This window comes from Ammospiza nelsoni, chromosome 16, assembly GCF_027579445.1.
Source record: "Ammospiza nelsoni isolate bAmmNel1 chromosome 16, bAmmNel1.pri, whole genome shotgun sequence".
Taxonomy (NCBI): Eukaryota; Metazoa; Chordata; class Aves; order Passeriformes; family Passerellidae; genus Ammospiza; species Ammospiza nelsoni.
The window spans coordinates 1,040,963-1,052,410 of NC_080648.1; the positions used below are offsets into that span (position 1 = coordinate 1,040,963).

At 43.2% G+C, this 11,448-nt stretch overlaps 1 protein-coding gene across 2 annotated transcripts in view; it reads left to right on the forward strand.

The window, feature by feature from the left end:
- Positions 1-11,448, forward strand: part of KCNIP1 (potassium voltage-gated channel interacting protein 1) — a 168,569-nt gene that overhangs the window by 152,766 nt on the left and 4,355 nt on the right. For both annotated transcript variants that reach the window (XM_059483980.1, XM_059483979.1), the window contains 5 exons: positions 4,746-4,815; positions 6,249-6,319; positions 7,918-8,025; positions 8,963-9,067; positions 9,648-9,710. In XM_059483980.1, coding sequence (XP_059339963.1) covers positions 4,746-4,815; positions 6,249-6,319; positions 7,918-8,025; positions 8,963-9,067; positions 9,648-9,710 — 417 coding nt within the window. The remainder of the gene's footprint in view (positions 1-4,745; positions 4,816-6,248; positions 6,320-7,917; positions 8,026-8,962; positions 9,068-9,647; positions 9,711-11,448) is intronic.

Sequence of the window (11,448 nt, forward strand, 5' to 3'; positions counted from 1 at the left end):
CACATGGCTTTTGAGACAGAACTTGGCAGGTTAACACCTCGATATGACGTGACTGCTCACAGAGTGAGGTTAAACCCAGTTTTGCTAAGATCTTACCGTGCCTTCTGTATCACTGTCGGGTGGGAATCCTGCGTGGGAGAGCTCTGCTCTGTGCTGGGGGGATTTGCAACTGCAGATGCAAACCCGTGAGGCAGACCTGGAGCACTCTCAGCACACAGGACATTTACCCCCAGCCTTTTCGAATTCTGCCAGCACTTTGCACGACAGAGGCATTACCTCCCAGGGCAGTAGTGGCAGACAAGGGCATTTAACTTGTGACCTAAACCTAGGATATCACTGAAGGTCTTGGTATTAATTGCCAGTGGTGGCAAGGTCTTGGTTTATACCTGGATATTAGGACAAAGCAGGCTGGTTTTATCCAGCTGATCTGCATACAATATACACAAAGTTTCATATGTAAGGTTTAAATTGACATGGAAGTGCAGCTTTAACACTGGTAGCCTGCAAATCCTGGTTTCAATGAGGTGGGTAATTATGCTCAAGAGGCAAACTGGCTCATCTGTTACCCTATTTGCTATTGTACCAAACAGTCTGTTCCTTGGGATGATGTTACAGTGCCATCTGGAGATTCAAAATCCCTGTGGGAATACAGTAATTTTCCTCCCTGGCTTATACTCACTGCTTGTTCTCAGTGATTATTGCACAGGTCCTGTTTAATCACAAGGCAATACCTGGATAATCACAGAGCAATTTGCAGGAACTTGTGTAGGGGACAGAGGGATGCAGGTCCTGGCTGCAGAGGATTTAGTGCACAGGAGCAGGGATGATGTTCCACCAAAGGCAGCTAGCACGGCCTGGGCTGGCCTCTGACTAGTGCTTGTCTGACCAGTCCTAATTCTCAGTACCTTTAGACCTGTTCTTTCTGTGTCTCTGAATTCTGTTCCCACCTCCCCCTCCACATTATCTCAGCCTGTACCGAGGATGTCACTGGTCTGGTCTGGTGGCTTTGCCCCACAGTGACAGAGGATGCCAATAAATTCATCTCCAGAGAAGCCGAGCATGCTAACCAGGCCTGTATCATTGCTGCCTGGCCAAATGTTCCCTCTCTTTGCCTTCAGCTTGCTTTTCCAGTTGTGAGAGGGTGCCACCCTCCAGCATCTCTTGGTTGCAGGACCAACAGTTCACATTTATCTAGCAGCTGCCTCTGCCCACAGGATTCTGCATTATGTGAATGGTCTCCTTTGCACGTCTCTGTTAGCTGTGGTAAGACTGAAGCCAGACTAACATGAGGTGGTTGGTCCCATCTCTTTGGTTGGGATTCTAAAAAAGCAAGGTTACAAGCAAACCCATCAGAGCCTTTGGTGGGTCTTGCCTTGGTACAACTTAACAAAAGAAAATGTGATACCTTCTGTCTACAAAAGCACCGGAATTGTTTGAGCTAAACAGCAATGTTGGCACAGGAACAGAATGGCTGTGAATAGGCATAGGCTGGAATTAGAAGAGAGCTTCTGCCCCCCAGAGGAGTAAAGTTTGGTGGCCAGTCATGGACTTGCAGAGAGGAGAGCAAGGAAGTATTTTTATTACTAAAATTGATAAATTGATGTCTAATGAAGTGACCAGCTATACAGAGATTTGAGTTTGGTAATTCAGGATCTTCCACTTAGGCCATGTTTCATGGCTTGCATTCTTTGGAATTGAGTACATGGATTTAAAAGAACTGGAGGTTTTGTGAGGTTTTTTGCTCAGTGGGGGGGTTTGTGCTCTTAGGGGAAATGCTTGTTAGCTGCAAGGGATAATTTCCTAATACTGAATCAGGAAACAGACAACCCAAATGACTGAGGGGCTGCTGGAGTCATCCTTACCTTGCTTTAGTGTGTGTATTTTAGCAAATCTGTAACGTAGGGTAGTATGAGATGTAATTGTAAAAAAAGCAGGATTATGGAGGTTAAAGTGAGCAGTACAAGCAAGGGAGAAATGTTCTCATACTTTAATAATCCCCAAAACATCTCCAAAGTGGGAGAACATAGAGCAACAAACTACATGGAATGTGTGAGTGCTTAGAGATGCAAATCTGGATTGTGCCTTTGTCTGTGGTCAGCTAACTTATTAATTTAGCAAAAGGTGGCCCTGGGTGCTCATCCTCATGTTCTGGCCAGCTGAACTCAGGAGGGTCTGAAAGGCAGGGCATGCTTTGCTCCCCTGTGGTCCCTGCACCTCTGCTTTGCACAGCTCTGAAAGCAATCAGTGAAGTTTATTTCTGATTCCAGCAGAGGAAAAATGCAACTGCTTTATTTATGTTTTATTTTCCTTTTGGTTTTGTGGGTTGGTGTGTTTGGTTTATACATGGATTCAGCTCCTTTGTGGTATAGTGATTTAAAAGAAGAGGGTAAGTTCAGATGCACAGCTTGTGCTGCCAGAGCTTGATAGTCAGCCCTGGGAAAATGAGGGATTTGTTCTGTGCTTGATGACAATACAAAAAAAAATGTTCACTGTTTGGCATTTAAAAAAATTATTAGTTTAAGGAAATGAGAAGGGTTAACCTAAAGCCCTGCTATCAAAGGAAAGCCTTATGAATACTACAATGAAGGACTGTGTTCTCCTTACTGACAAGGATTTTTTCTTGAATGAGTGAATCTTTATTAACTTCAGTGGAATTTTAATTGACACTAAGCTCACCTGCTCTGTGTCACAAGAGAGATTTCTTTTGAGTCAGCAGAATTAAGTAGTACTGTAGCACTAATGAAGCCTCTGGAGCATTATTTGGCTCTTATAAAACAAAAATAGTGATCAATTAACTGCAAATAAATTGATAGTAGCATATGTGTCTGAAAGCAATCCAGTTATAGAGAGCTAAATGGGCTGATCAATGTCAGCACTGCCTCTCCCCAGCACTTCTAGAGCTGTGATGCAAACTTTCATTTGGCTTCCAGATGGAGCATCAGAAGCAATAAGGATCATGTAGAAATTCAGAAAATTAAGCAGGCCAATGGCCCAACTGCCAGGGTAGCCCTTGGCCCTGTGGGAGAGCACAGGCAGCAGCAGCAGCCACGTGCACATCTCTGGTAATAAACAGAGGAAAGGGGCCTCAGGGACTCTGCACTTGTGGGAAACACAGAGAAAAGAATGATCAGTCCCTCAACTACAAACCAGCTTTCAGCTGGTGAAGTTGTGGTTCTTAGAGAATGCAACAGTTGTCTTACCACGAGGAGAGAAGGAAATAAATCTTGGTGTAGCACTGTGCTGGAAGGATGGGCCAATTGTGCCAGGCTTGGTTTTAAAAAGAATGACAGTTTAGTGAAGTACTCTGCAAGGGCCCTGTGCAATCTTGTAGTAACAGCAGCTCAGTGACCCAGGAGAACACTGCTACCCAAGAATGGCTGTGGATATGGTTCTGAGCCTGATCAATGATTAAAAGATATCATAAATAAATATCAGATTATTTATTTAATGTATGTTAGCTTACAAGCTTCAGACAACATGTATGTTTAGGAAATATTTGGGTAGCCGTTAGCTTCCATTTAGTTATCGTCCTTTGATGATTTTTGCTTTACAGATTAAAAAGTAACCACTTTGCCTGTGATAAGGAAACCAGGCAACAGATGTTTTATGAGGAGCCTTGGAACAGTTTGAGAATAGTCATCTAACTAGAAATCTTGCAGCCTACAAAATCACAAGTGGCACATAGAAAAGTTGTCTGATTGACTGTTTGCTGTCTCTGTCTAAACAGCAGTTCACGACTGTCAGGCAAAGTAGTAGGAGTCAGGTTCCAAGAATGGAAAGCTGGTGGTTCCTTGTGCAAACAGTTATTTATATTTTGTGAAGTTCCTGGCTGAAGCACCTGTGTTAAAGTGAGGCAGGGGGCACAGCCTGACCAGAGAAGGATGCATGGGGTGAGTGTAGTGCCAGGAACAGAGGAACTTCATCCCAAGTGTGCCCTCCAGCTCAGTATAAGCATCAAGCCTGGCCATACGTGCCAGTTGTGTGAGTTTTATGAGAGATATGGCCTGCTCAGAGAATCCATCTCCAGCCCCTGTAGCAGCAGGGACAGCGCTCCTGCTCCCTGCTCCCTCCCTGATGAGAGCCTGGGGAATTGAATGGCTGGGTGGGAGCAGTGCTGCTGCAGGACACAGACCCCAGGGTCTCTATTGATCCGTGCCTCACACTGTGGGAGGAAGCTGACTTTTCTGTGTCCATAATTCTGTGCTCTGTGAAAAAGGTGATGTGGTTATTTTATTGGTTTGCTCTGGTTTAATTTTCAAAATTGGTTGATAGGCAAATTTGAGGAATAATGCCATCAACTGGGAAGTATTCTCTGTAACTGAAAACATCACATGGATAGGTAGCAGTGCCCAGGGCTCTGTAATGTATGTTAGAGCAGCACTGAGCTGGTGGGGGTGTGTTTATTATTGAGGTTTGTTTGTAAGGACTTACTAAGTGTGCTATGGATTGGTCACCTGGCTACAGCCTGCTGCTGAGGATTAAAAAACAGCAATGAAACTGCTGAAAACAGTTAGAAATGTTAATAATGGCGAGCCAGCTTTGTGAGATGCTTAGGATGAAACTGCAATCTGAATTACTTTAATTTCTCCAGCTGCACAGCCTGTGCATGCAAAACACTGTGAGAACAGGAAGGTGATTTGTTTCATTGCTCTCTTTGGGCTTGTAGAGTTTTGCAAATGAACCTTTACAGACCTGTGTTTTTCTTGATTCTCTTTCTCTCTTTTTTTCCTCTTGTTTTCCAACAGGAATGTCCCAGTGGGGTTGTTAATGAAGAAACATTTAAACAGATCTATGCACAGTTTTTTCCTCATGGAGGTAAGTGGAGTGCTTTGTGCCTGTCAGGATTCTTGAAGCTCTAACATTGCCTGCTGCCAGCTGGCTGCAAAACTGCTGCAGATCATCTGTGCAAGAAAAGGGAATCAAGCTGAAGCTTTGAGGGGTTTTAGACAAAAGCACAAACATCGAGGTAATAAAATTTTAGGCCTTTGAAGTTATTTCACATAGAAAAACCCCCATAAATATTGCCTCTCAATGTCAGCTCTGCATTCCCCAGGTCCAAAATAGAAACTGGGGGTTGATGTTTTGTTCTGTTCTGACTTTCTGTTGGCAGAAAGTGGAATTGCTTCCCCTGCGTGTGGCTCTGCTTCCCTGCTGTTGAACTGCTGGGCATGTAGTGTCTAGCACAGGAGGGTCTCAGACTTTTTTTTGGCCTGAAAATTAATCAAAACTTAAAATTCTTAAAGCAGTTTTTAGTTGATAAGTAAACTCCTGGATACCTGAAATGATAAATTTTGGTGTTTATGCGACTAAGACAGGACCATGTCATGAATGGGCATATTAAGGTATTGTATGAAATCTCTCAAATAATACATGTTCTTGCCTTTTAAAAACATCAAGAATGTATATATTCTAATTGGATATGTTTTGTGGGGATGCTGTTGACAAATTGAAAGAAATTAGTCATTTAAGTGGCTTTTAGCCAAGATTAAGTATTTGAGGCTTTCCAAAATTTCCCATTCTGTAGCAACTGCAGAACACAGTCTTTGAGGAACAAAAACCTTTCTGCTAGGGTGTATGTGTGCATGTACATTTACTTAAAGAAGGTCATTAACAAGTGTTTTTTCAACTAAATGTCAAAATAAAACACATTATGCTTATGTTTTACAACCCGTGGCACCTCAAAGAGGTACATCTGTAAAAGGTTTGCATTAAATTTCGTTATGAACTTGATGATTTCCTGTCATGATTTTCTAAACCCAGCAGTTTAAGATTCAAAAGGACAAAAATATAGCTCTAAGTGAGATTGCTCCCCAGCAGCCATGGGTCAAACTCAAGTAACTGGGGCAGGACCCTTCCGAAGCTGGGCATTTCCTGGGGGGGTCTCTGCTGTGTCGCCCACAAAACAAAAAGGAAGAGAAAGGATGTTGCAGATTGCAGTCACTGTTTAGTGTTTTTGCTGTGTTTCCCACCTTTTGAACCAGACACACTCATGTTTGATGGGAATTTCCTGCTTGTTCTTTCAGGTAATGCTCCAAAATCCAAATAGTTTCTACTGTAATAAAAGCTTTTGCATTTCAAGTCTGTTTTCAGGGAGGGTGCCAGGATTTTGCAAGTCCATGGTAACATTTACTAGTTCATAGAATACCTGGCAATGTGTCAGGGTTGAGTTGCATACAGAAGGAAAACAAATTCCTGACTTGTTTAGAACCATCAGTGTGTGATGAGTGCCTGTCCTTTGTGCCTTTCAGATGCCAGCATGTATGCACATTACCTCTTCAATGCCTTCGACACTGCACAGAATGGCTCTGTGAAGTTTGAGGTGATTCTTTGCATCTTCCATCGATGCCACTTTCTCAATTTTGTGTTTTTAACCTTTTCTGTCCAGTCTTCATTGCAAAGTAGTAGGACATGTTGGATTAAAGATTAGAGGTTTCAGTCTAAAGCCAGTCAGTGTTTTCAAATCTGGTTCACTTTAGTTTATGCAGATGCAGTTCCATGTCAATAAAGAAATATCTGGATTGTGCTAGTTGGGATCAGAGGGAGAAAGTGCAAAGGAGAGGAGTGGCTGAGGAGAGTCCCATGTGAAATGAGATGAGGGACACAGAAAATGTGCATCTTGTACTTCTGCAGTGCATGATGTGTTGAACAAGCATCTCAGGTACTTGGAAACTAAATGCACACTGTAACTAAAAGGCCTGTTGCAGTGGCTACAAACAACCTTTCTTCATGCTCAGCCCATAGCTGTGGGAGTGCAGGAAAGGGATGTATTAAATCATAGACTTCTGGAGGATAAACTTCATAGTTTTGAAGACTATAAAACTCCTATAAAACTACAAATCATAGGCAGTCTTACCTTTGCTGTCAAATGTCCAAAACCTCTATTCATTTCCAGGAAAGGCTGGGAAATGTATCCGTTCACTGAATGCACAATGGGGATGTTTCCATCTGCATCTGTGTCTCTGTGGCAAGGGCTGCAGTGGGAGGTTTGCATGGGGCAGCTCCTCAGTAGTTGAAGGTGTTCAGAAACCTAAACAATCTGAGAACGGGAAAATGCTGTTAAAATAACAAACAAACCAAAAAACCTCCAAACCTAGAAAGTGCTGACCTTTCATTCCTGGCAGATCTGTCTCTTAACTGGTTGTCAAACATGAGAATTTTGTCCCCTTTTTTATCAACAAATTCAAATTCCTCAGAGGCTTGGCAAAAAGGAGCAGAGGTATCTAAGCAGTATTGCACTGCCCCATACAGAGCTCATGGAGGTGACAAAAGCTATTAAATGAGTTATCAGGAGCTGTATAACTCTGTTAGCCTCAAGCTCTGCCTGTGCTAAAAATCCCCTGTGGCTATGCTACTCTCAGTGCCTGAACCACCGTGCAGTATAATGAATAAATCACAGTTACCAGAAGCAGTATCTTTACTGTAAGCAAAGAAAACCAATTAAAATAATGTGTCCCACACTGAATAATTGGTGGTGGGAATCACATCTGGTCAAGTCTGGCAGATTTTGCCGGAGAGCAAAATCTAGGGCTCCCTGTGTTAGAGGATTTTCTCTCTCAGGTGGGATTTTCTCCCTTCTTTGCCAGCACCTCAGTCAGGAGGTAAGAAAGCATCAGCTTCTACTTCCACAGGCACAGTCCAGCTGTGTTTAATCAGGTGGTGGCAATCTGAGTGACAGGTCCCTGCAGCAGGGAGGAGAAAGGCATCTGGCAGTGCTCCTAAAGACCAGACATCTCTGTGAATGCTTCAACCATTGAGTTCAGTCAGAGAGGACACATTTCTGGAAAAGGGAGCCAGAAGAGTTTGATAAGCATGTGTTCCATCCTAAAAAGATAAATCTTTTGACTGGCATTGTATAAAGAGGGTGACTTAGAAAATGATGTTATGAGAATTCTCACTTCTCTCACTACTCCAAACCAGGATTTTGTGATGGCACTGTCCATTCTGCTACGGGGAACTGTTCATGAAAAGCTGAGATGGACATTTAATCTGTATGACATAAATAAGGATGGCTATATAAACAAGGAGGTAAGGCTGTTCCTGACAAATATGGTTGATTTTGGGCGAGTTGATTTGGTTTTGTTGCAAAACACAATTAGTTATACATGCAGCTAATTAAACACAAATCAGAGTGGACTCATGCATTTGTCTGTGTGGAAGCAAAATGCATAGTGGTCTTATTGAATGATTTTTCTAGACATATTTTCCTATATTATGGTACCTTTAATGAATTGTGTTATCCAGGAGCAAAATGTTGGTTACACCTATAAGCCACATAAGCATTGTGAAGGGGAGGGTCATGGTGGCAGAACTTTGTGACTGAGGCTCAAGGGCTTGCTTTCTGCACAAGGAGATACTGTGGGGGTCATCCAAAGCAGCACCACTACCAAATCCTGCATTATCATCTGGTTTATTCTTCTTAGCTGGTATTGCTTGTTCCTGTTATGGGAAGCCTTAGTTTTGAGCATGGTGACCTTGAATATGTGTCAAATACAAATTGGTCCACTCAAACCCATTGTCCATCCCTGGAGGGTTTGCAGTTACTGCCACCAGTCATGGAGCTGAGGGGCAATTTGTGCAAGGTGTGGGGAGGGACCAGATTACCACTTCCAGCTGTGAGGGTCCCTGGCCCTGGAGGATGCCCTTGGGACAGGGTTGGTGCCACAGTTGGTGCCACAGTTGGCTGCCCTTGCTGCCAGCACCTGCTGTGTCAGAGCCAGGCCAGGGGAGGGGAAGGGAGGGAGCACTGGGAGCATGTGGCACTGTGGGGGCAGAAGGAAGCAATTCTTTCTGTAGGGTGTTTGTGTGTCTGGTCCATCTGTCTCCATGCACATGCACAGGCATTCCAGGTGCTGGTTTGTCATAGGAGAAGGAGGGTGAAGAATGGGGCAGTGCAAGACAGAAATGGGCCCTCATTTCTCTTTAATTTCCTTTTTGTGTTTGTGCTGGCATGCTGCCATGGCAGGAAATGATGGATATCGTAAAGGCGATTTATGATATGATGGGAAAATACACGTATCCAGTGCTCAAGGAAGATGCACCAAGGCAGCATGTAGAAGTGTTTTTCCAGGTACCTGACTTTTTACTGGTTTTTCTTAACACTCAGACTAGGCGCTGATAGACTTTCCTGTAAAGCTGAGTCTTATACCTTGTTATATATTTCAAAATAAACCCTAGCGGCCACTCAGCCTAGCACTGCAATGCCTGCTGATTTCCTGGCTCCAAAGGTATCTCCCATGTCTCTCAGCCTGACCCTTTGCCTTGGGATGTGCCACGTCCAGTAAGTCTGAAGCCTCTGTATGTGTTGCAGGCCTTCTGTGCTGCTTCTCTGAGTTGCCCTAAGGACTGTGGAATCAGTCCTTAGGGAATGGGAGTGTGGGTCGGTCAGGCAGTGAATAAATAAACGATGGAATAACGACAGAGGTTCTAGTGTGTGTCAAGAAAGCAGTTAGAGATGACCTCAAAAGTGCTCCAAATCCCAGAGTAAACAAGTCCTTAGCAGTTGGCCAGTCCAGCTCTGGCCACTGGCCACTTAGTCTGTGGGCTAAGCTTAAGTGCCCAGCTTTATTCAGATTGCATCAACTAAGATACTGTACTGTAACGATAGTGTTACCAATGTAAACTAATTTTTACATTATCTTATTTTACAGAAAATGGATAAAAACAAAGATGGAGTTGTAACTCTAGATGAGTTTATTGAATCATGTCAGGAGGTAAGAACTAAGTTATAACTGCAAGGAAAGCTCTATCTCATGTCACATCATTTGCTTTCCTTTGGATAAACTCTATTTGAAACAAGATGCTGCTCAGAATCCTGGGTTTTCTTTGCTCTGTGGAAAAAAAAAAAACAACCCAAACCAAAACAGCTTCAAGACTGAGTTTGTGATGCCCTGTGAAGCCTGTGACTCAATAGCAAGGTAGGGTGAGGCAGAATATGGGAGATAATGTCTTCGTGTGCAGTGCTTTTATTTTCCTGAGTGGACTGCAGTCCCCAATTCTACAGACAAGCAGACAACTGTAGAGAAAGATCTTAACTGTCTTAGGTTGTTTTGGGGTTTTGTTGGTTTGTTTTTGAGGTTTTTTCCTTCACTTTTGAGAGTCTGCTGCTGTTGATGTGTGCTGCCCCAGATGTCATTATCAGGTACCACATTGCTGGAACTGCCCAGAGTCAACAGTGTCTCAAATTCTTGCAATTACAGCATTGAGTTATAAAACAAGTTGATGTTTTCATGGTCAAACATTAAAAGCAAATGCTGTCATTGTAGCAATGATTTTCATTTTTCCTCTGTTTTGAAAGTAAGCCCCCTCTTACAAATTCCATATATGAGGTTGGCTGTGTTAAGATTCGTTGGTACTTTTAGCACTGGCACAAAGAAGCATCTCTGTTAATGTGCAATTGGCCTAATGTCTGTTGTCTTAGACCTGGACTGTGTGAATATTCCCTCTGAGATATCTCTAATATTTGACCACTACAATAATAGTGTAAAAGGTAACCTCTGCCTTTTGCAATGTTTATTTTGGTGCACTGAATTGCATATTGACCCTTCTGTACATTTTATGTTGCCTGGAAAATTCCTTCAGGTTCTGCAGCCAGACAGCTCTCCTGTCCCTGAGCAAGGGGAGGATGCTCACTGTGGAGGGCTGGGCTGGCTTCTGCTGCTTTGGTGTCAAACCTGGCTCTGGCCACATCCAAGTCTTAGTTGCAGACTTCAGGCAGCCAAATACTTGTTTAGCAGATGCAAAACAGATAGCTAATGTTTTTCAGTTACTTTATTCTTGGTCCCTCATGATTGTTTGGCTTTTTTTTTTGCATCATCTTTACTTAATAATTTGTGTTGTGTATTATTCTGCATGTTCGTAACTTGCTTGTAGGTGTGTGTATGATCAGGTGGTCTCACTATTGAAGCCGCTTTACTTCACCTATAACTGTTAGAGTTTTAATTCTCTGTCCCTGTTTGGGTTTGGTTCCTTCTGCCATCCTGGCACTGGAGCTGGGCAGGCTGATGCACTGTCAGCTGCTGTTTCCTGGCAGGCAGGAGCAAGCCCTGCCACACCAAGATTTATTCTTTTTATCTTTATGAAAAACAAAGTGCACAGCAGTGCTCACCTGTGCCTGTGCAGCAGCTCTGGCTTGAGGACAGTGAAGTCCTGGCACAACCCAGGAGAGGCTGATTGGCTTCCAACTGCTGCTGAGTGAGCAGTGACAGGGATGATGCAGCCTCACAAAACAACTGAGGAATGCAGTGCAATAGATCTCTTAAGCTGCTCAATGTGGAAAATTGTTTTCATGTTACAGGCAAACAGCTGTTCTGAATTGAATTCCTGAGGGGAAAAAAACCATGATTATGTTTTTGAATACTAATCTGGTTCTTATCCCGAAGTAAAATTCCAATCCTTCAGGAGAGATAATCCAGGATTTCCCTTGTGTCTGTCTGTAACTTTCTCATTTGG